The sequence below is a fragment of the Corvus kubaryi genome, unplaced genomic scaffold (assembly GCF_017639235.1).
Source record: "Corvus kubaryi isolate FWS band 111438036 unplaced genomic scaffold, C.kubaryi_AGA036_p1.0 138, whole genome shotgun sequence".
Classification (NCBI taxonomy): domain Eukaryota; kingdom Metazoa; phylum Chordata; class Aves; order Passeriformes; family Corvidae; genus Corvus; species Corvus kubaryi.
Genome location: NW_024580672.1, coordinates 3,430,763 through 3,452,319, shown reverse-complemented (window position 1 = coordinate 3,452,319; position 21,557 = coordinate 3,430,763). Strand labels below are relative to the sequence as shown.

Genomic DNA, 21,557 nt, shown 5'->3' with positions numbered 1-21,557 from the left:
TCTGTCTTACATTAACTATATCCTCTATTTACAATGGGCTTATTTTAATACACAGAGCATCAAGCAATCTTTTTTTTATTACCTGGGGAGACAAATCAGAGAATTTTTTTACATTCTGTAGCTGAAACCAGGCTACAGAAATTTTTCTGATGGTCAACTCGACTCAGCCTTAAAACTACATTAAAGGGATTTAAAAATATTCGGAGGGAAAATTTTATCAGCTACTAGCTTTACTCTTAAAAATTTGGAACAGTTTTTACTTTTACAGTCCTATTCTAGACATAAAATACACATATGTCCTCCTAAAGCATGAAAACAATCATATGGCCAGGAAAAAGACTGACTGTTCAGAGGCAACAGAGCTGTCAAACATATAAGATGATAAGTGGCGAAAGAAGATAGAGTGGATTTCAGCCTCCCAAGGACACTAGCTTAGGAGTGCTTTGAACTTCAAAGCCTAAAAACAAAGTTTGTCACCTGACTGCGATCTATGTCAGCAGTCTTTTAGATCAACAAACTGGCAGTAATAATAAAAAGATGCATTATTAATTGCAACATTGAAAATGTCAGGAGGCAGCATGTTTAAAAAACTCTCTGGAACCAGATAAGGAATCTCAATGAAAATATCCCAGACTACAAGGCCAGGCTATACATAGCTGTGCTGGCACCTACGCTGACAGGCTTTGTGTCAGTATAAAAAAAGAGACAACTATACAGGTATAATGAGATTTTATAGTTTTCACTACATTTGTTAAAACAAGTTAATTATCTTTGCCTGACCGATAATTTTACAGCTACAAAAACTATGGTAACAAGGCTCAAATTTCACAAATACAAGAGATTTTCTGCTATGCTTTTTCGCACTAAACATTCATGACAAGGGCTGAAGTTTTTATATATATGTAATGTATTTTACTGACCTAATCCCAAAGGATCCTACAAATCTCCAGCATTTGAGCTCCTGCATTCAACCTGAATGAGAAAGTAGCTATATCTGCTGGTACATTCTAGTTTCTATAGGGACAATCAAGACTAGATGCTATTTAATTATTGGGTTTTCTTTGGCTGGTATCTGTTAATCCTGTCTGGACACTACAATTAAAATTATAGTCTCTAGGCTCTTCCAATGGCAAAGAGCATTTCTGTAGGAGCTTTCTTTCATAGAAGGTTACCAGTAACCCAACCATGTTGCTGGTATCACTGCACAGGAGCCAGTGGCTAATTTTTATTAATAACAAATCCACTGCCAAACAGAACTTCTAGTCTTGTATTTTTAGTTACAGAATCTTGGTATGGAAACAAAGATGTATCAAGACAGGCTTTACACACTAAGCTTTACAGATTAAACAACAGAAAAGAAATGTAAAAGTCTTCAGCTCAAAGATATGGGTAATCAGATCAATTTGGAAACTAGTGAGCTGTTAGAGAAATACAGTTTTAAAGGGAGAATGTAAATATAGCACTGACAAACACACCTTTAATACTGAATGATTTACAAGAGTGATTGAATTCTTATCTCCAGATTTAGTACTATGTGTTTGGGCCAGCCTCATCTCTCATTTTACATGAAATAATCTCACACCTACAAAGCTTCCAGCAGACAAGGCAGCGTCCCTTAAATCTTCCATTAAATCAGCTTCCCTGATTAAAATCCCATTCTTCCCTGTTAAAACTTTTATGAACATCTGAAGAAAAAGCAAGTATGTTTTTATTGGTTGGTCTAGATACACTCCCAGCTTTGATGGGCTGCACTTGCTTTTGTTCAAATCCATGCGTAAGTCATGTGCCTAAGGCGGGCAGTGAGGAGCGAGCATCTCCATCCCTCTCCCGGCAGACAAGGTACAGACCTGCCGCTAGATGGGGGAGCAGCCTCGGAAAAGGAGATGTGGTCTCTCGCAGCCAATGCACAGGCAATTCACTGAGCACGTAAATCACAGTGAAGTGTTTTTATTTATAGCATAACCTTTGGCCCCCTTCCACCCCAGTACTTATAAAAAGGTGAGCATGGGATAAGCAGTAGTTACTCAGCCATTTACGTATATAACCCGCACTTCTAGCTGTGATCCTGCCAGAGCAGTCTGTGATTCCTCACCGACATTTATAATCCTGCATTTTCCTGATCTATCTAGACTTCAGGTAATGCTAGCACCCTTTACAGCAGCAGAATGGCCAGAACGCTGTCCTTATGAGAACCCCTTGCCACAACAAAGACAGTTACTTCGTGAACAAAAAACAAACAAACAAACAAACAAAAAACCCCCCAAACCCCCAAAACCAAAACCAAACAACAGCAAATTATTCCATGTCACGTTCACAGGAAGTCGTGGAAACAGCGGGAAAAGCGTTTAAGAAGAGCCTGCAAAAGCGCAGTACACCACATAACAGTTTTCCTCCAACAAAGCACGAGTTCGACTGAAATAGCCCAGGAAAGATAAACCGGCACACAGAGTACGAGCAAACGCGGCAATACTAAACCTTACCTAAGAGGAGTAACAGTTAAAACTGTGCTAAGTGGGAGCGCTGACAGCGATCCTCCCTGAGCCGCTGCAAAGCGCTGGGCCATTAAAACGTGCCCGCCAACCGCTGCCGCTGGAGAGCATTTGCCGGGAGCATCTCCCGCCGCGCCCGCGCTGCCGGCTCCGCTGGGGGCGCCCGCGGCCGGCGGCGGCGGGGCGGGGAGCGGGCCGCAGGAAGGGCCGGCCGGCGGGGCGCACAGAGCCCAGCGGCCCCGGCTGCGGCAGGCGTGCGGGCTGTCATACGAACCCCGCGGAGAGGGGATGGTATCCTTCCCCAAGGGACACCCCGGGCACCTCGCCGTGGGGCGAGGCTGTAACACCCGCTTATGAAAATAGTAATTTCCATATTGTTTTAAGAATACTAACTTCAGGCCGGGTGGCCACGTCTAAGTATGAACCAACTCGCTGCTCTGGCCTGAGAGATGCGGACTCTTCTCCAGACCGCTTCTGTCACATGCTACACACAGAGACAAGTACTTTGCGGTACCCGAGTTAGAACAACATAGTGCAATTTGCCTTGAATTGGTTTCCTCTCTTGGATTTTAGATGTTTGAAGTTCTAACTTCAAGACAATACCCACAAAGTTTCTGCTCAGTCCTTAACTGCTTTCTTAAAGTAATGCAAACACACTCAGGTAATAGCAAAAGTTTGTTTATAATTTACTTTTCATGGATCTTCACATCTGACACGTTCAGACACGGAAGTGAAGTACAGTCAAGTGATTTCTGACAACGTCCTGCCACCAGAAGCTGCATCAACGTTTTCAGAACACAACTGATCTTACATTGACTAATTATTGTGATCTATTCAGGCATCAATGCACAGCTAAAATGACAAATCTTATCAATTTGCTCAAGAAGTTGTCCCATTGTGAAAGTTAAAATGGCATTACAACATCAAAATAAGTGTAACACAAAGATTAGCAGAGCATCCAGCCAAAGGCCACTTGAATGTGTTTAACAAATAAGTCTGCACACCCCTTTGCTACCTTTGTCTGATTTGTGTTATCACTTGTCATCAAATTTTAGGAAGCCCATGACCCAAACATTATCATTCTGAACCTTGGAAACAAGAAACTGTTAAAGCATCTGTGACTGGAAAATTGTAAGATTAAGAAACTTTTTCAGGCTCTGAATTATTAAATTAACATATTTTTAAGAAATATAAAATACATGGCACAGATGAAGAATACTAATTCATCATTCCATTAAAGAGTACTTTAAAGACTATCTTCCTCTTGAAACATGAGCAGAACTCAATATTGCTTAAAGAAGCAAATGAACAAAACTGAACACTTATTTCATCTCATTCTGCAGATGGCAAACAAACATGACATCAGCCAGAATGCTGAGATACTCCACATTTCTCACAAATCACTCACTCTCATTAGAAACTGGTTTTGTGACATTTAAATAGGTTTGTTACTTATTCTGTTAGACTATCACAAGAGCACAGCACATAAAAATTACCCGGTTTCTAGGTTACTATTGATCTTCCTTATGGATCACGTAAGTTCTAAAATGATGCCAAATCCTCCATTCCTTTTAGAGTTATTTCTGCTACAGGTGTATGATGTACTATATTTTGACAGTAAATAAGATTAAGCTGTGGCAATCAGTATTGATTCAGAAGTTAAAGGAGGAGGTAAAAAACTGTCATAATCTTCAGTGATTTCAAAAATTATTTCTAGAATTGATAACTTTTGAAAAAATTGGTGATTTAAATGTCAAGGACTTTTTTTGCTTAAAGGATAGATTCTAGCTGAGAATGTGAAGATAATTCAGCATAGAAGAAATCTTTCTAGGGCATTCAGTTATGAATTAAATGAAAGCTAACAGTCAAATAATCAATTTTCTCAACAAGATTCATGTGACCTATTAACATATGCTACATAAACTCAAGATTGCATTACACAGGAAAGATCTCTCTCATGCAAAAGATGGGAATTAAGTAGCTGTCATTCCCAGGCCCTGCTGAAGAAGGGAGTCTAATGAAGAAGCTCGTACTGTTACTGCCTGGGCTGCACTCTGTGTGGCAGCCTTCCAGCATCTGCTGGAAGGTTATTAAAGCCACAGCAGTGGGAGATATTTAACATATGTCGCTGGGCTGAACAGGGTCCAGAGAACTGATACCTTCTAGAATATGTATGAAAACAGAATTCTGCACCTTAGTGCAAACACACACTTATTGGCTTCCATAAGTTAATTCTTCGGTCAGTGTCTTTCATCATGGACAGCTCCTGATTTTTTAACTCTCCGAGACCAAAGCTTATGGGGCCTTCCAAAGCATGGACATAGCTGATAACTTCTTCAGATCTTTTGGAACACAGTGCAGATACATCACTCTTCAGCTATCAAACCTTTAGTTCTCAAATCTCCGTATCAGGTGTTCAGTCTAAGAGTAGTTAGACACTACAAGAGCCAGGGGTGTCTTTTCCTGCATTGGAAGTGTACTCCTGGTCTCTTCACCACAGAACCTACTCTAACTTGTGTGTTCCCCTTCTGATTCTGTTTGTCATCTCTAAAAATAGGTTTTAAAGGTTGCAACATTTCTCTATTCACTGGGTAAGTATGTCTACCTTACATTAAGAGGCATATCATGCAAATATATATACAATAGACTTTCTTACTATAATAACAGAATCATAGAATATCTTGAGTTGGAAGGGACCTACAAGAATCATCAAAGTCCAACTCCTGGCTCTGCAACAACAATCACACCACGTGCCTGAGAGTGTTGTCTAAGCACTTCTTGAACTTTGGCAGGTTTGGTGCTGTGACCGCTGCCCTGGGGAGCCTGTTCCAGTGCCCAATCACCCTCTGGGTGAAGAACCTTTCCCTAATACCCAGCCCAAACCTCCCCTGACACAATTCCATGCCACTGCCTTGGCTCTTGTAGTGGTTTGGTCCAAAATACTCATTGCTGTTTATCTGCTGTGAGATAATCATCACTGGCAACCAGAGAGAAGAGATTGGTGCCTGTCCTTCTGCTTCCCCTTGCAAGGAAGCTGCAAAAATTCAAAGAAAGTGCAGAATTCCACTAGAAGAAAAGGTGCTACAAAGCATGAATAGAAGATTTAAAAAAAAAATCTGGTTATTTATTGTCTTGTCTTTTTATCACAGCTCAGCCCTCCTCTCCCCTCCCCCCCCAACCTCTTATTATAATTCTTTCCCAAGTAATCAGAACATTGTAACAATTAATTTATTTCTTCTGTTGAGAAAGTACATTGATAAAACCCATCATCTTGCTGGAAAAGAAAAAACTCTGTTCAGGGGGTTTTGTTTGTATAAATGAAGACTCAAAACATTAACAAATCAAACATTAACAAAAGTAAAGCTAGCCTTAAAACCATTATTCAGTTTGTCCCAGGTCTTAAATTTGTATTTCCAGTTCCTTATTATCTATTTAGAATTATCTCTTTGGTCAATAAGGAATTTTGTGAGGTCTTGTAATTGCACATAAAAAGATGTTACTGCAACCAGTTAGAAGACACTTAAGTGAAGTTAAACTGCAGGTAAGCAAACAGCCCTCAAGGAGGAAGGCAAGTGTCTATGGCTTATTTAGCAACCAGTTCAAATGTGTCCATATGCCAGTGTTTGGTCTGGAACACAGTTCAAGAAGTAAAGAAATTAAATGGGAACACTGTCACCACTCAGACCTGAGGTACTGAAGTCCTTTGTAAAATAACTGGACAGACAATGCAAGAAAAAGGAGGGGAGACTGAGGCAGAAATTAGGATAGAGCTACACTTTGCCATAAACCTTTCAAGAATGCGTGGAAATTTTGCTCTGCCAAGGAGTTATAAAACAATGGTGTGCTTTAAATACCTTGTTTTGTGAGATGTGATCGGCAAACCTGGAACTCTGACTAAAATTTACAGAGAAACTCTTTAATTTATGGCTATTGTAGATAATTTTTAAGTACAGGAAGGAATCCATAACCTCTCTGCAGAAGTAGAATACAGGGCAAGGATGACTTTCCAAAAGTTTTATTAGGACTCCTAAACGGTTGGGTAGCTGAAGAATGTTGGGACTCTACTTCTAAAAGAAGTATAGACCAGCACAGACTTGTAGAAACCAACTGCTACTTCTAATACTGTATTGCAGAGTTTATTAGTCAGACTGTCCTGGTGAGCTAAGGAAGAAAATTATTTTAGGGACAGAAATTAATATCCTGAGCTGTGAAGCTCACCAATACAGGACATGGCAGAATATTCACAATGCATGGGCCCAGTTCACTAAAGATCCAGATGTATTTATTGAAGGAAAAGCTTTTCCATTTGCAATAAAAAAAGGAAAATCAGAGCATTCACAGCTTAATAAAAGGAAAGGTGGTAATTCTTAGGTTTTATTTTACTTTTTGATGCAAATTATTCCCACTGTTCCAACAAAGCGTAGATGTCTGTCTAAACAAAGTATTTACTACATTATAGGACATTTTCTGGTTAGGTCCATAAATACTACAACTGTATCAGTTGAAAAAGTACTTGAATTTTGTCATGAAACATGTCACAGCTTCATTTTAGCTGTTGCATGTCACGGCGGCTGGGCGGTGCTGGATGGGGAGCTGCCGCGACCTTCCGAAAACGTCTAAAAGGCGAAGCCACTTGGCAGGACCACCACACACTCACACACGCGCACACGCACACACACAGGGATAGCTCCAGAAAATGGGTCGACGACAAAGAGACAGGAAGAGCCTTCGTATGCAGTTCCACAGAGAGGTTTATTGCAGCCACTCACGTGAAGGGCTCCAAGGTCAAAAAACCTAGGAGAGCCTAGGTTTAACTACGGGACCCGAGGGAGCATCACGGACCAATGATCTGGTGGCACGGGGGCGGTGTGCAGGCGGGACTAGGGAATGGGAGCCAATGGGAAAACTCTGGGGGAGTGGTGAGGGGCAAGGGCCAATGGGGGGAACCTGGCGTGGAGAACCTTCTAGGGCAAGGACATGTAAGGTAGCAAAAGGGCAGAGAGGCCAGCGGGCCAGCCGCGGGAGCAGAGCTGGGGTACATTAAAATAGTAGAACAAAGCATCCTGGGAGAAGCCTCTTTTGTCACCCTCACCTAGGGGGGTTCTTTGGTACTAGGGACTGTCCCACCATGGACCCCCTTTGTCTTTTGTGTCGCAGGCCCACTGGCCTGCACAGTTGCAAAGGGGTTAAACTCTGCTAAAGAGGAAAGCAGTGCTTCAGCAAATGAATCCAATTTTCTGCCCTAACTATACAAACTGTTGCATATATTTTCCCCTCTAGCAATCTCATTTTCGTTGTTTCACACTACCACCCTGAATAGTAATTTGGCTTTGAATAATTGCCCTCATCATAATGCAGAAGTCACCACCAAATGATAGAGGCACATGCTACAGTGTATGCAGCAGCTCTGGATTAAAATGCAGACTCTTGTATGCAGAGCCAGTGGAGCATGTGGTTTTTATTTTTCAGCTGTTTCCATCAGATTGAAAATTCCACAGACTACAGAGTTCTGAATAATTTAGAATGCTGCTTGGAATACTTTTTAGCTAGAAAAATATATTGGGGGGGGAGGGGGAGGGATTACTTAATTTTAGTTTGCTGGATAGATTTGATTCCTAAATAATAGTGTCTTCCTAGGGAGAAGAGACTAAGTACATAAAACATACCAGTTCAGGAGAACATATTAATTCACTATATTAATGAGACTCCAGAGCAATTTCATCTTTGAACAAGACCAGCAGCAGGGCTATTTCTTTGCCTCTGTGACAGGAAAGGAATAAAATTAAGCTGTTGACTTGCTTGACTACTCAGAACTGACAAGGCTCAGGTAGGTGTAGAATAAATTAGCCTGCAATTGCTTTAACAGCAGTGTTGGGGAACCAAACATCATGGCAGTTGTTAGTTGAAAAGAAATGGCTAAACATATTTATTTAAATGCATTGGTGATTTAAGTGTTTAAAAATATATAAGTTAAATGTTTTAAAAATTCTGTTACTTATGAGTATCTCTTGAGTTAAAGGGCATGAGCCCAGAAAGGGAGTAGGTTAAGGTCAGATTTCTCATTATGCATCTTTTTCCATCTCCTCTGCATGTGTTTCCCTCAGCTGGAGCCAGATTCAGAAATGGTATTTATGTTGCACATCATTTTTCAAACAACTATTTTACCAAATATAAAATACATCCTAAAGAGTCTCACATGAAATAAAAAATAAAATCCTCTGCAAATCCTGTGTATCTAGATTATGTTCTAATGAATAAAACAGCAGGACTTGAAATTGTTTTTCAGGATCAAGCCCAAATATTCAGCCCTCACCTCAACTCCAGCAGCTTCCACAGAATCTGACAGGCACCATGCACTCATTCCAGAGGCAGAATCTGGAAGCTTTCTTTTACCCTAAAGTCCAGTCTTCTGTGAAATAGAAATATACTGCAGCAAGATCAAACTCCTACAAAGACAACACTCAGTCAAGAGATTCAGAATTACAAAATTCATACAAAAAGTATGAATTTCTTATGCAGTTTATATTTTGCAAGCATCTGCAAGTCATAGTTTCAAGGCTAGGCTGCAGCTCTAGCAAGAGGCTGACAAGGAACTGAACTGTGGTAGCAATAGTGTTCTTTCTCTGAAGAGCCCCTCCGGGCCCTTCCTCACTTAGACTGTCAAGTCTCATTGCTCTGAGTTGATGACTCACTCAATTAGACCTCAGCTTATGCACTTTCACACTTCTGCCTCAGTCTGCATTCCATGTATTTGCAGTGCTGGGATTCTCCTCTAAGATCTTTGCTGTGCCTTGCTCATGGTATTTCAGAAGGAGCAGATGTGGCAGCAGTGCTTTCCCACAAACACATGAACCCATGACACGACCTTGAGCGCACCAGATGCACAGACTTCTCTCTCATCAGCTGGAGTCCCATGAGTCAGCGTCAGTATCAGATAAAAGATTCATGCTCAGAGCATAGACCGAGTGAGCACAGGGAATATAAGTTAACAAATCTCTTCATGTCTAATTAGACAGTGCTTGCACTCAAGTGGAGCCTACCAGAAGCAAACAGCCAATACTGCCAGATTCATGGGGACTGGTAACAAGTCACCAACTTGACTGCAACAAATGGAGCTCAGTCACTGACTGAGGGAGGAATGCCTGTGTTTCCAGCTTTGCTTCTGAGACTGACTGAGATTGGAAGCCCTGCATATTGTGAAAATCCAGATAACTCATCTCCTCTGTTTCTCAAAACCATGACTTGAATCAAAAGGCTACACCTTGTGTAGGTTTTCATCTTTATTCCTATTTGGACTAGACTCCCATTTCAGGGCACAGTGTAAGATTGTTCAGTAAGAACTAATTATATTTATAAATCACATCTTTTACTGACTGTAATTACACAACTTAAGTGTTAACTTTCTGCACTGGTTTCATGCTGTATGTTACTTCATTTTGTGACACATTCCTAGGACAAATGGAAATACAAAATAAAAAAAGCTGAAAACCATAAACTCAGGGAAGCCACATTAATTTATGCATCCATCTGGTAAGTCCTGCTGTTGTTTCTCACATAGTACTTATGAGACGATAGTTATTTTCTATAGTTCAAACCACTTCATTATTCCATTAGCACTTATTAACTAAAATGTCATGTCAAAAAGCATCAAAGCATAAATTCTGTTAAATAGGGAATTTATTATCATCATCATCACAGCCTAAAATTGATGCCTTGATTGAATTTTCTGCAAAAGCTTCACTACTAATCGAACCGAACAATATTACAATGTCATGTATTCTGTACCTAGATGGTTGCTTGTATGTTCAGAAGGAAACAAAGCTTAGTGGTGTATGAAGACATAAAACAAGCAATTCCAACACAAAGGAAATGGGCATGGAGATGAGTCTTCATTTGGAATCTCTAAAGGCAGTTAATGCATTGAAAATGGCATATTGGTTGTGAAGATAGATGTTCATATAAAGACATTCTGACACTCACAGCCATTAGTAACATTTTTTTTTAATTAAAAAAGAACAGCTAAAACCTATGTAAACCAAAAGGAATGAGGTATTTAGATTTCATGAGTGGTTATTCTCATGTAGGGACTACAAGACTTTATACCAACAATCAAAGAAACCTCTGAGTGTGAAAGCTGTTTTCACTTTCCTTCAGCAGACATTGATCTCAGTGGACTCAGGATAAGGACAGCTTTGGGAAATGGCTGTGGTGCAAACCTGCATGATCACAGGAAGGCAAATGTTGATATCAGAAGATGATATGCAGCAAATATGTGGTGGGTTTTTTTTCTATTCTCTGTGTACAAAGAGGTGGAAGGGTGCTTCTGCATCCCTGACCCCAACAAAGGAAACCTTAGAGTTCTTCATAACATAACTTTATGAGGGTGTCACCAAGGTGGTAAATGCTTATTGTCATACCGGGAAAGATCATGGCACAGCAATTAAATCAACTGGATTGTGTTTCTCACCTGGGGCTTGTGTGTCAAGTATAGAAAAAAAAAAAATTAGGTTCCCACTTTGAACCTGCAATGTTCCTGTCTTCCTTCACCTCAGCATCTCTTCCACGGCCACAGATAAGACTTGATTTAAAAGAAACAACCTAGTCAACACGAATCCTGTACTGCAGAACAAGCTAAATAGGCTTTTTGTGAAGTACCAATGGTATTTAATGGTGTCTTTAGTTAGAAATAGTACCATTCATCCAAAGTGGAATAAGAAAAGCTATGAGAACTTGTAATGATAATTGTTGTTTTGCTCAGAGCCCAGAGACAAAGGATTTAAGCTTTCATTCACAAGAAAAATTGTATTCCTCATGGATGGAGAGAAAAAGTAAAATCATTACTCAGGTGTTTCCTTAAACAAGAGAAAGAAATAAATGAAAAAACCCCAATGGATCACACAAAAAAGGCCCATGATTTTACAGGATGGTGGGGAAGGGGAGAGGAGGGATTTGCACAATATTACCATTCTAGAATCCTGTATAACTGTATTTGTGAAGCAATCTATTTTAAAGATCATGCACAGGGAAGCCTAAGCAAACAGACACATCTGTGTGGCTCTAAGATTGCTAACATTTGCATTTCACTTTCACATGTTGGCCAAAATGAAAAGAACACAGAACTAGACCAGCATATTTAATTCTGTCCAGCAGAATCTTCCAAGCTCCCAAAATTACTGTTATTTTCCCTCTGCAATGAAAGCAGGAAAATAATTTCCATACTTTTGTAACAATGCAAGGGTTCAGGACAGTCTAAGTCCCTGCTCTAATATTGGAATATAGATTATGAATATTTACTGTGAATTTTCATCCTACACAATTCTAAATATGGTAGAGTATGGTTTTAAATGGGCTTTTTCACACACCATGTCAGTAGCCCTACTTTTCAAGCTGTAGCCAACCAGCAGGCTATAACTCAGTCTTTAAATATCTCCTGCCTATTTCTAAGAATTTTCACATTAACCAATAATTGTACTGAAGAACTAATTTGTGCGAACTAAATCTACATATTACCCAGCAATATTACTGCTGTCTCTTAAGAATCTTTTTTCTTCATGTGGAAGCAAGCTTTAAGTCTTAGAAGAAAAACTTATTTTCTAGGCTTGTATGTAGCAAGGAGGATGTAGTAGACTTCCACATTAGTTGTTTCTTCTTCATTGAAAGGTCAGCTTGGAAGGACCCAATACCCAATCACCAGAATCCACTAGGAGAACACATAAAAATATAAAAGAGTAAGGTATCTTTTTTTCCTCTTGTTGGCTAGTCATCATTTCACTTGACTGACACTCTATTCAGAATGACCAGGCCAAACACAAAGTTGAGAATTTTAGCCAGGGTGAAGACACACACACTCATGTAACTGCACTGCTTCCAGCAGCCAAGCTAAATTGCCCAGACTTAGCAGGGCACCTCCACACACAGGACTTGGTGTGCATTGACTAAGTACCAGTGCAGAGAGAAAAAAACCACTTAGACAAATCTTCCTCTTGCAACCTCACTTGCTCATGAGAGTGGCTGAAACAGCCTTTGCAGTTAGATGGAGCAGGATGAATGTCTTTGGTGGCTTTAGGCACACAGTCAAAGTATTCTGAAAATGTAGCAAACATGAAAGGTTACCTTGAAAGCAACCTGCAGCAGCAGCCAGTCTGCTACTAAGCCACAAAAGTACATCCATTAAGGATCTGGTAATGTCTTATTTGGGAAAGCTGTTAAGTACCAAATCAATGAAGATATAATTTTAGATCACTGAGTAAGAATGCAGCAAAAAAGGTATTCTAGTCATTTTTGAAAAAAAACCAAACCAATTCATAGAACTAGGAAAAAAGTACTGTCTGCTGTTTTATACCAAGATGCCAGTTTTTGAGTAATTTATACAGCATCAGGTCACAGAGGATTTCACAATTCTACAATAAAGATGAAGGAGAAGCTGAAAACATAGAAATTAAATGCAACTGCATCTCACAGCATGAAAGTAATGTACATGAGGGGTCTTTCCTATTTTATGGCCCTGCAGAAGAAAGCAAGAACACTAGGCATCATTAGCCTCCAGAAACTTCTCCCAGAGATGAGAACCCCAATGGATTTTACAGAACCATCATCTGTCCCTGATCTATTCTTCCAGCCATAAGACTGCTAGTAGCCAAGGTAAAACAGATCAAGTCCTCTGGCACAACTGAAACAACTGAGGGATAGATTCTTTCTGGTTTCTTGACCTCAGTTCTGATCTTCCCCTCATCAGATGGCACAGCTTTAGGGTTACTCTGACTGGCATTATGTGAGAAAGCCCCATATGACTTTTACAGCTTCCAGATAAGCACTTTGCCTTATCCTGGCACAGTCATTGTGCCAGTATCTGAGAAAGCTGTGATGTAGAGCTGACTGTTGTTTTTGCAGCAGTAACGCTTGCCAATATTTACTCAAGGAAGAGGAGTGGCAGACGGTTACAAATGAGTCATTAGTAAATAATGCAAAACCATTTTTTAGCTCACCCTGAAGTAATCCCTTGGGATTGCTGAAGATCCCTAGGAGAAACAACATCGATACCATGGAAATAGATTTAAGGAGAGTCTAGTTACAAATTCAGAGGTAGAATCTTGATTTGAAGCAAATTTTATAGTGCTTCTTTGTCTCATCACCATCTATGTTTCCAAATAATTTTTTATTAACTACATTTGCAAATGTTTGTAGTCCTTGAAGCCAGTGTTCTGAAAGCCCAAATCAGGCTCCATAGTATCATTACCTCATAAATAATTTTCTACACATAACTGAGTGTAATGCCTTTTTTTCCCCCTAAATTAGACATTGCAACACATGCATACTCAAAATCAGACATAATAGCAGCTGAACCACTGAGCTGAGCAAGTAATTGTGTCAATGCAGTGTGACTCATACCTTAAATAAGAAAATTCTTATAGGGCCAGTATTTTTATCTATTGAAGTGCATTTTCTCTCCTCCACCACAGCTATTGCTTATGGATTCAGGCTTAAGGTAGCATCAGCAAAAAATCAGAAAATCTAAAATAAATCTATATGAGTCAACAGTTAGGGAGTGGATTTTACTGGGAGCCTCCATTCATTGTGACAGAAAAATTTAAAAATGAAGGCAAGTGAAGGCAAGGCTAGACAAACAAAATGTCAATTACGATTCCTTTTTAGAAATTCAGTATATCTCATGAACATGCCTTCATTCTACTTCCTCCAGTGGACTGACACATATTGTCCTTGACTTTAAGCCTCAGCCACAGTGGTCTCAGCTGTGTGCTGTACTTCTGTAAATTCCCATCCACCCAGTACCATCTTTAACCACAGCAATCAGCCAGCCACCATACGGCTTAGTTGTTTCCTTACAAGCTTGTGCCTTATCAACAGGATAGATCCACATAACAGAAGCACTTGCAGCAATTTTCAGAACCAACAGAAAAACAGGTTTATCTAATTAGTCATTGAAGAAGGCACTGAAGTTTCTCAAAAACTTTGAAACATTCCCTCTTTCAGACTTCCACTCCTCACTTGTGCTTCTGTCAGTAGAGCTTTAGATCTGAAATTTGGTGCTGCTGCTGCCTAGCAGCGTGTACATAAGGCAGCAACAAAAAGGAGTTCTGCTGGTGCCTAGAAAACCCCAGCTCAGCACAAAATCATTGTAAACTTAGCTAGATGAGCTAGCATTGCTCATCAATCATCCAGAATTAGCATTGCACTGCTGAGTGGCTGAAAAACACAATGGTCCATTACCAGACAAAATATAAAATCAGAGCTGACTAACGGAACTCTGCCTTTTTCCTACAATCAGAACTGAAACATTGTATTCTACAGGTCATAAGCTGCACTGGTTCTCTGAGAGCACCCAACAACTACAGAGCTATAGCAACTCTATTCTTTTTTGCCAAGACCAACACCTCACATAGCAAGAAATGTTTAGCCATTGGGGAGCAACCAAAAATCATGAAGAAAACCAACAAACTGCAGCTCTGCTTCACTGCTAGTTGGTTTTTGTTAGTCATCTTTACTGATCTTACCCATCTACTTTAATCTGACATCTGTGTACGGGCACATCTCTCACGTGCAAGTGTCACACACACAGCTGTCTGATGCTTGCCTTCCTGTATGAAATGAAAGTAGAGATCCTTCTACAAGCCCCAAGCCTCTAACCAGACAATAACCACATCATAACTTGATTCTGAGGATCTGGAAGACAATACCACTTCTTAGAGTTATTGTGCCATCTCATCAATATAAAAAACAGTATCTCCTAATCAAGAAAAAATGTATTTCCCAAACTAGGAGCATTATTTTGAAATTTTTCAGCTTACAATGTCCAGGCACACTCAGATTTCTCCCCTCAGAATCACTCTCCCTATTGGTAATTGTATCTTTCTCCAGATAACTAGCAAATTACAGTTTACAGGGTGCAAGCAAATTACTATAGAGGTAGTGCTCTGGTTGGAGAGACAGAAATAGCGATGTATTTGCTTGAGAGTTGCCTGGCGCTTGCCATTGACCACCACGACATGCTGATTAGTGTACAACACAATTTATCAGCCACATGTTCCAGGCTGGAATTCCGTGCCTTGCAATCTGTGCTCTAAAAATGTTGTATTTAGCTGCTGTTGTTACCTGCTAGACTGTAGTTTGAAAGTTTAAAGTGCAGAAAACTCCTAAATCACCAAGGGCAAGCAAAGACATTATCATTAATTTAAAAATATATCTATTTAAACATACATTCCTACAGAGCAAAATGTAGTGAGGTAGGTTGCTAAAACTGCTAGATACTAATGATCACAACGCCACGTTACACCCTGCTGAGACTCCAGCAGATGCTCTTTGCAAAGTGCCCCTGACAGGCCAGCAGCATCACCAGTGCAATTTGCAAAGGCATTGTGTTAGAAAAAGCTACAATTTATGGCAAGCAAGTGCAACAGAACGATGCCAGTTCCCCATCACCAGAGTAAACCTACCTAATTTCAGCAGTGCTTGTCAAAATAATACGACTTTGAATAGAAACCTAAGAAATTTAGGCTGGTCTGTATCCTGCCTATTCTCCTTTTACTTCTGTTCACTTGGTTGTGAGATGGAAACAAGAAGCAGCGCTGTCGCCTGCATCAGTAACTAACACAAGAGTTGCACTTCTGATGCAAGTAATTTTATAGCAAAATGAAATACTATGCAAAGGGAAATTACACTAGTGAAAAAGGCGAGGAAAAGAATACAGTCAGAGTTCTATAAAGAACAAAATAGTTCAAGAAAAACCAAAATAATCATAATAAAAAAAAAGCTATGTTCTGTTAGTCTGGTTACTAGGAACCACATATGAGAGGCAGAAGTGAGAAAGGCAAATAAATCAAGCCTTTCGCTTTGCTACAATTGATTTCTAAAGCTTCTCCCTTGCTCTGACATAACAGATATGCTCTTTAATAGCAAGTTTATAAGCTTAAATACATATTTCAAAGCTGTCCATCACTATGGCACTTGGATGGCTTTTGAGAAATACACCATTAAAGCAAAATCATCGCTCTGGCCACTGCCTTCTTGGTGTGTTCAAAACTGTCACAGCCATCAGCAGAGAACATCCAAGGCCTAAAGCAGAAGAAACCCTCTCTTTGTGAGGGAAAAAGAGACACCTGAATAAAATGTCACACAGCCAACACCTGGAAATCTGGGGAATGTTGCCTTCAGGGCAGAGGAAAGTTAATTGAAGACAAAACATTTACAGTAACAATTAATAAATCAGAATTAGTCATAATTAGATGGCTGACACTGATAGATCTGCAGTTTGATACACTACAGATATATTGTGTGGAAGCGTTTCAGTTCTAAGATTTTAACAGTGGGAAAACGTAAGACTCACATTCCTGGGTGGGCCGGACGACTGCTGAAATTTAACATATATGGTAATTTAATTGAAACATTACTACAGGGGTGGGCTGAAGACAGAAAAAAACATTTCAGTATAGCATTGACCAAGGGAACCACTACTTCCTTGCCATTCTTCCCCTGGCTGCATTCTGTTTTCTAAGAATTACAAAGATCAAAAAAAAAGAAAGAGGAACCTGAACAACTAAAAACAATTTTGTGGTTGGTTACTACTTAAAATGCCAGTATGTCTAGATCCATTCATTCAGAATGGCCTCCAACTTAAGACAGTGGTTCTAGTTTCTGTAATTCATATTTGCAAAACATGAAGATTTCCCAGTTGTATCACAACTTTTTCTAGGCAGGATTACACCAAATAGTCCTTTGATTCTTGACTCTGAAACTGCATTATAAGAAAGCATCTCATTGGTTGTCCACAAAACTGTGTTTTCAGAGTTTTGCACTAACTCGAGATTGGAATAAAGTAAACAAAATATGAAAAATATTTCTGTGCATCTATGTGCTTGGGTCAGGACAACAAACTGAACTTGTACATCTTTTGCAATGTGAGCTGGAGACTGCTGCCTTGGACACCAGGAGCGAGGATGCACTCTCTCATGCTGATGTAGAGAGGTTGCTTGCTGACCCACTGTAGGCATTCAGAGGATTTTAGGGATTTCCCCAGAGTTCAGTCTTCTATTTGACACACTGAAAAAATTACCCTATCCTTTCCTTGGAGTAAGTGACCTACACAGTGTACCTCAACACTTTTCCACTTCTCTCTGTGCCTTGTACTAAGAAATACCCTGGTTTTCTACACAGGATAAGCATTGTGCCTGCTCTGCCATAATGCCTGTCTGAAGGCAAGAGGAAGCACTGCCATTGGCAGGGCATCCCTAATCAGCTCAAACCTTCTGCCTCTTGCTTCCAAGCCACCAGCCCTTCTATTTCTGTACAAGCTTCATGATCTCTGGTGGCATAATGTGGCTGTGGTGCCTTCCTTGGGTCTCCAGATGCTTCATGTTTGTGGTCTGTTACACTGGCTAATAACCCATTTCCTCATGTGGCTTAGGGTGACCTGATGAAAATGCACATATTTGGGGATATATGCATGTGCATTATATGCACACATTAGGATTTGCCCTCCTGTGATATCTCAAACTTTAAAAAAGCATTATGTTTTGCTTGAATAGTATACTTCATAAGGTTGCCATTATAAACAGTGATGTTTGATAAGTACTTCTCATTTGCAAAATGAAATACATAGTACTGCATTTAGAATTAAATGCATAGTAGTAACTAAAAGCAATGAAAAACTCAAACTCTTTCGTCAGTATTATTGGCACTCAGCAACAGTATGGAAGTTTAAAAAGCAATATTATTCATATAACATGATTGCAGAGGCATTAAACACATTGGAAATGGAAGAAGAAGTGGGTACTATATTCTCCCACAGTCAATCACAAGAAGTGAAGAAAAACACTTAAAACCCTCCTTGTTTAGAATCTAAAGCATCCTTCAAGTATTACCACAGAAGTCTCTACTAGCCCATGTGTGCTACAGAGGGTTATTCTTCAGCACCAAAGACTACACTTACTTCACTTACTTTCCACTGCTGTCACAGTAGGCACCCAAACCCATCCCCCACTCCCTCTCCCCCCCGGAGCACATTGCATACGATGTTCTCTCTTTTACAGAAAATGGATTTTTGTGTCTGCTTTAGTAGTGACACATAGACAAGGACAAATATGTTTCTGCTTGGGATTTCCTGATAAAAACTGCCTGCATTCATATGACACTGTACTTGCACAGTAGTCACCTGCTTTTAGGACATGCCAGAATTACTGTGCACGCACTGCTGTTTCACTCAACATGTTCCAGAATGCCTGTGACAGCATACCCAGGGTTTCTGAAAGTGCAAACCTGAATCAGAGCTGTTGGGAACTTAGGGCATTGTTCACCTCAAGAATTTCATATATATTTGCATTTTGCTTACTTGGGAAAAGCAAAATAGAACAGAATTGTTATATTTTTAATTGTGTGTTAGTTTAAGTCAAAAATAGAACTACCATTTTTATCTATATATTTCATCTACACACGAAGAAGCTCTGGATTTTACACACAGACCCATTGCATACAGGTGATATTTTTCTCAGTGCTGGAATATTTATTTACATGTAGGCCTGCTTGCTTACTTTAGTTTAAAATCAGCTGAAAAATGTGGAAATTAACAGAAAATAGAGAAAAGTATAAGTAAAAGAAAACAAAGACATTCAAGAAACTTCTCCAGGGCACATTGCAGGACAGTGCCAATGCTGGAGTCCTACAACTCAGCATTTTTTTTATTTGGAGCTCCCAGCTCAAGGAGAATATGCTTTTATCTCTCAGCTCAAAAAATTCTATAATCAATTCAAAATAATTCATACTATCCTCTACCTATTATCAGGTTTCCCACTGTACGAGTTGTTCAAAGCTTTGGAATAACCTAGCTGTCTTTGCAGTGATTCATAAAAGCAACAAGAAAAATCACAAATAGTAACAATTACGGTTGATATAATTTGGCACTGATGCCAGGAGGAGGCTGCCTGCCAAGGGGAACATTCCTTGCAAGTTAGTCCTACAATGTGCTGGCAGCCAGCAGTGCCTGGAACGAATCCGATGTTCTGCTTAGTCGGGCTGCTCCCAGGGCACCAGTGAGACAGGGCAACACAGGGGTGTTTCAGGGAGCCCCTCAGGGTGCATGGAAACGAGGGCATTCCCTCTTCATCTGTACAAGGGAGGCTTTGTGATAAGTGGAAGCATTTTCTCAAAGTTTGTGGAGTAAGACACAGGAAGAAACACACTAGAGAGGTCAGGCTTTGCTTCTCAGGCACTTGTTTGCATCTGTTAGCAAGCCTTAAACGGAATTAATTCTCTTTTATTTAAAATATTGTGTTTCACAGAGAGGAAAGTGTCAAGTTTTTTAACATCCATCTCTATGACAGAGCCGACAGCAAGCACAGAGGATTGTTTCAGGATGTAAAGGATATTGTAGCTTTGGACCTGTAAGCAGCATTGTGTGCTGCAGTAGGAGGGGCAGTTGTGAGAGAAGGGATTTAAAACTAAAGCCAGTCCATGTTCAGTGCAGTTCTTTCTGGAATCCAAAACATTAAGGGTAATTTCTTTGAACCCTTGACTTCCACCACAGAAAAAGGCAGATCCACTCTGTTGAAGGCTGAACTGCCTCTCTATTTCTCTCTATTTTTGATATTTCCTGATACATTTTTAGTATCTGGTAAGGCTTAGGACTGTGTTTACCTAGTAACTTAGGATCAGATTAGGACAGTCAATGTTACCACCATGCCACCTTACCAGAGTACAGCACCTCTATGAGTGCTTTAAAACACTTCATGAAGTTTAGAAAAAAATTAAGTATCCTCCATCTCCTACTGCTCATAGCACCTGTGAACATTTTTATTTCACACTAAGCAAGCACAGAGTCCGTTATGTTGACAAGTTCAGACAATTTCAGATTCTGTCAGATACCACTTCCAGAATAATTGATTACATTTGGCTCTCCATGACCTTAAAAGAGTATTCTAAGAGCAATTTCCACAAGCAGCTGGAAGTTGTAATTTGTTCAGTAAAAGACAGCAACTTCTGCTGTTGAGAACTTAATGAAAACATAAGATGCTCCGTGATGCTCTTGATTTTAACTACAACCAAGAAAAGCAAAGGAAGAAAATAATCCTTTTCATGTCACTATCTATCCTCCTTAAAATTCAGCTGAGTTAATAATCATCATCTTGATTCAACAAGCTAAAAGATAAAGATGTGAGTACTTGTCAGAACATAGTAAGTATCACTGAAACTCTGTAGAACTTCCCAGATTTAATAACCATACTTACACTTTCTTTATTTATACTTTTTTTTGGCTGTTGAAATCATCAAAGGTCTTGGGTTCAAGCTGAAACAAAATAAGAACTGAAAACAGAAAAAAAGCTAATCATAAACAGAGAAGTAATTTTTGAGAAGTTTAGACACTTGGAGCTTGAAGTAGCTTGGTTCAGGGAACTCTCACTTCTCTGCAGTGTGGTAGTACAGAAATGGTGACCCCTTCGACTGCCCAGGTCTGAAAGGAAGACTGCAGGGCCAAAGTCTGCTGAACATCTGAGAACCCATGGCACAAAACTTTCTTCTAACCCTCTCAAAGCCTGTTTATATGAAGCATTGACTATTCTGAAGTCAGGCACATTATTCCATTTCATTGCTATTGTCCTGTATTCCTGTCTCTTGTTATGTAACCTTGAAAATCATTAAATTATTTCTCCTTTCTTGAAAGGACATTTTGCAAGTCCATGTCCAGTCCAAGTTTTATTGCTGGAGAATTTTTAAAAGCAAGACATCAAATAACCTGACTACATGCTTCATGTCTTTTCCTAAAAAAGATTATTTTAATACATGCAAACAATATTCTTTAGTTAATTAAGCATATCTATACCTCACTAAAAAATACTGTTGTATGCTGGCTGATGCTGCAAAAATCTTTCCTTAAAACAATTTATTTGCAGTTATCAGTATCATCTTAAATACAGGAAGAGCCTTGAAATGCTTTTTTAAGTCCTGAAAACAGAACATTGAAAGTGTCTGGATAGAGATGTAACCCTTTTAAGCTTAAAAAGATGAGGATTTAAAAAGACTGAATAGCTCAAAGGATTAGCAATGAAAGACAGACACTTTCAC

General features: G+C 39.6%; 1 protein-coding gene across 14 annotated transcripts in view; it reads right to left on the bottom strand.

Moving 5' to 3' along the window:
• The window catches only part of CAMK2G (calcium/calmodulin dependent protein kinase II gamma), a 207,425-nt gene extending 204,778 nt beyond the window's left edge, over positions 1 to 2,647 (bottom strand). For all 14 annotated transcript variants that reach the window (XM_042018636.1, XM_042018644.1, XM_042018651.1 and 11 more), the window contains exon 1: positions 2,481 to 2,647. In XM_042018636.1, coding sequence (XP_041874570.1) covers positions 2,481 to 2,563 — 83 coding nt within the window. In that variant the 5' untranslated portion in view covers positions 2,564 to 2,647. The remainder of the gene's footprint in view (positions 1 to 2,480) is intronic.
• Positions 2,648 to 21,557: the final 18,910 nt, after the last annotated feature.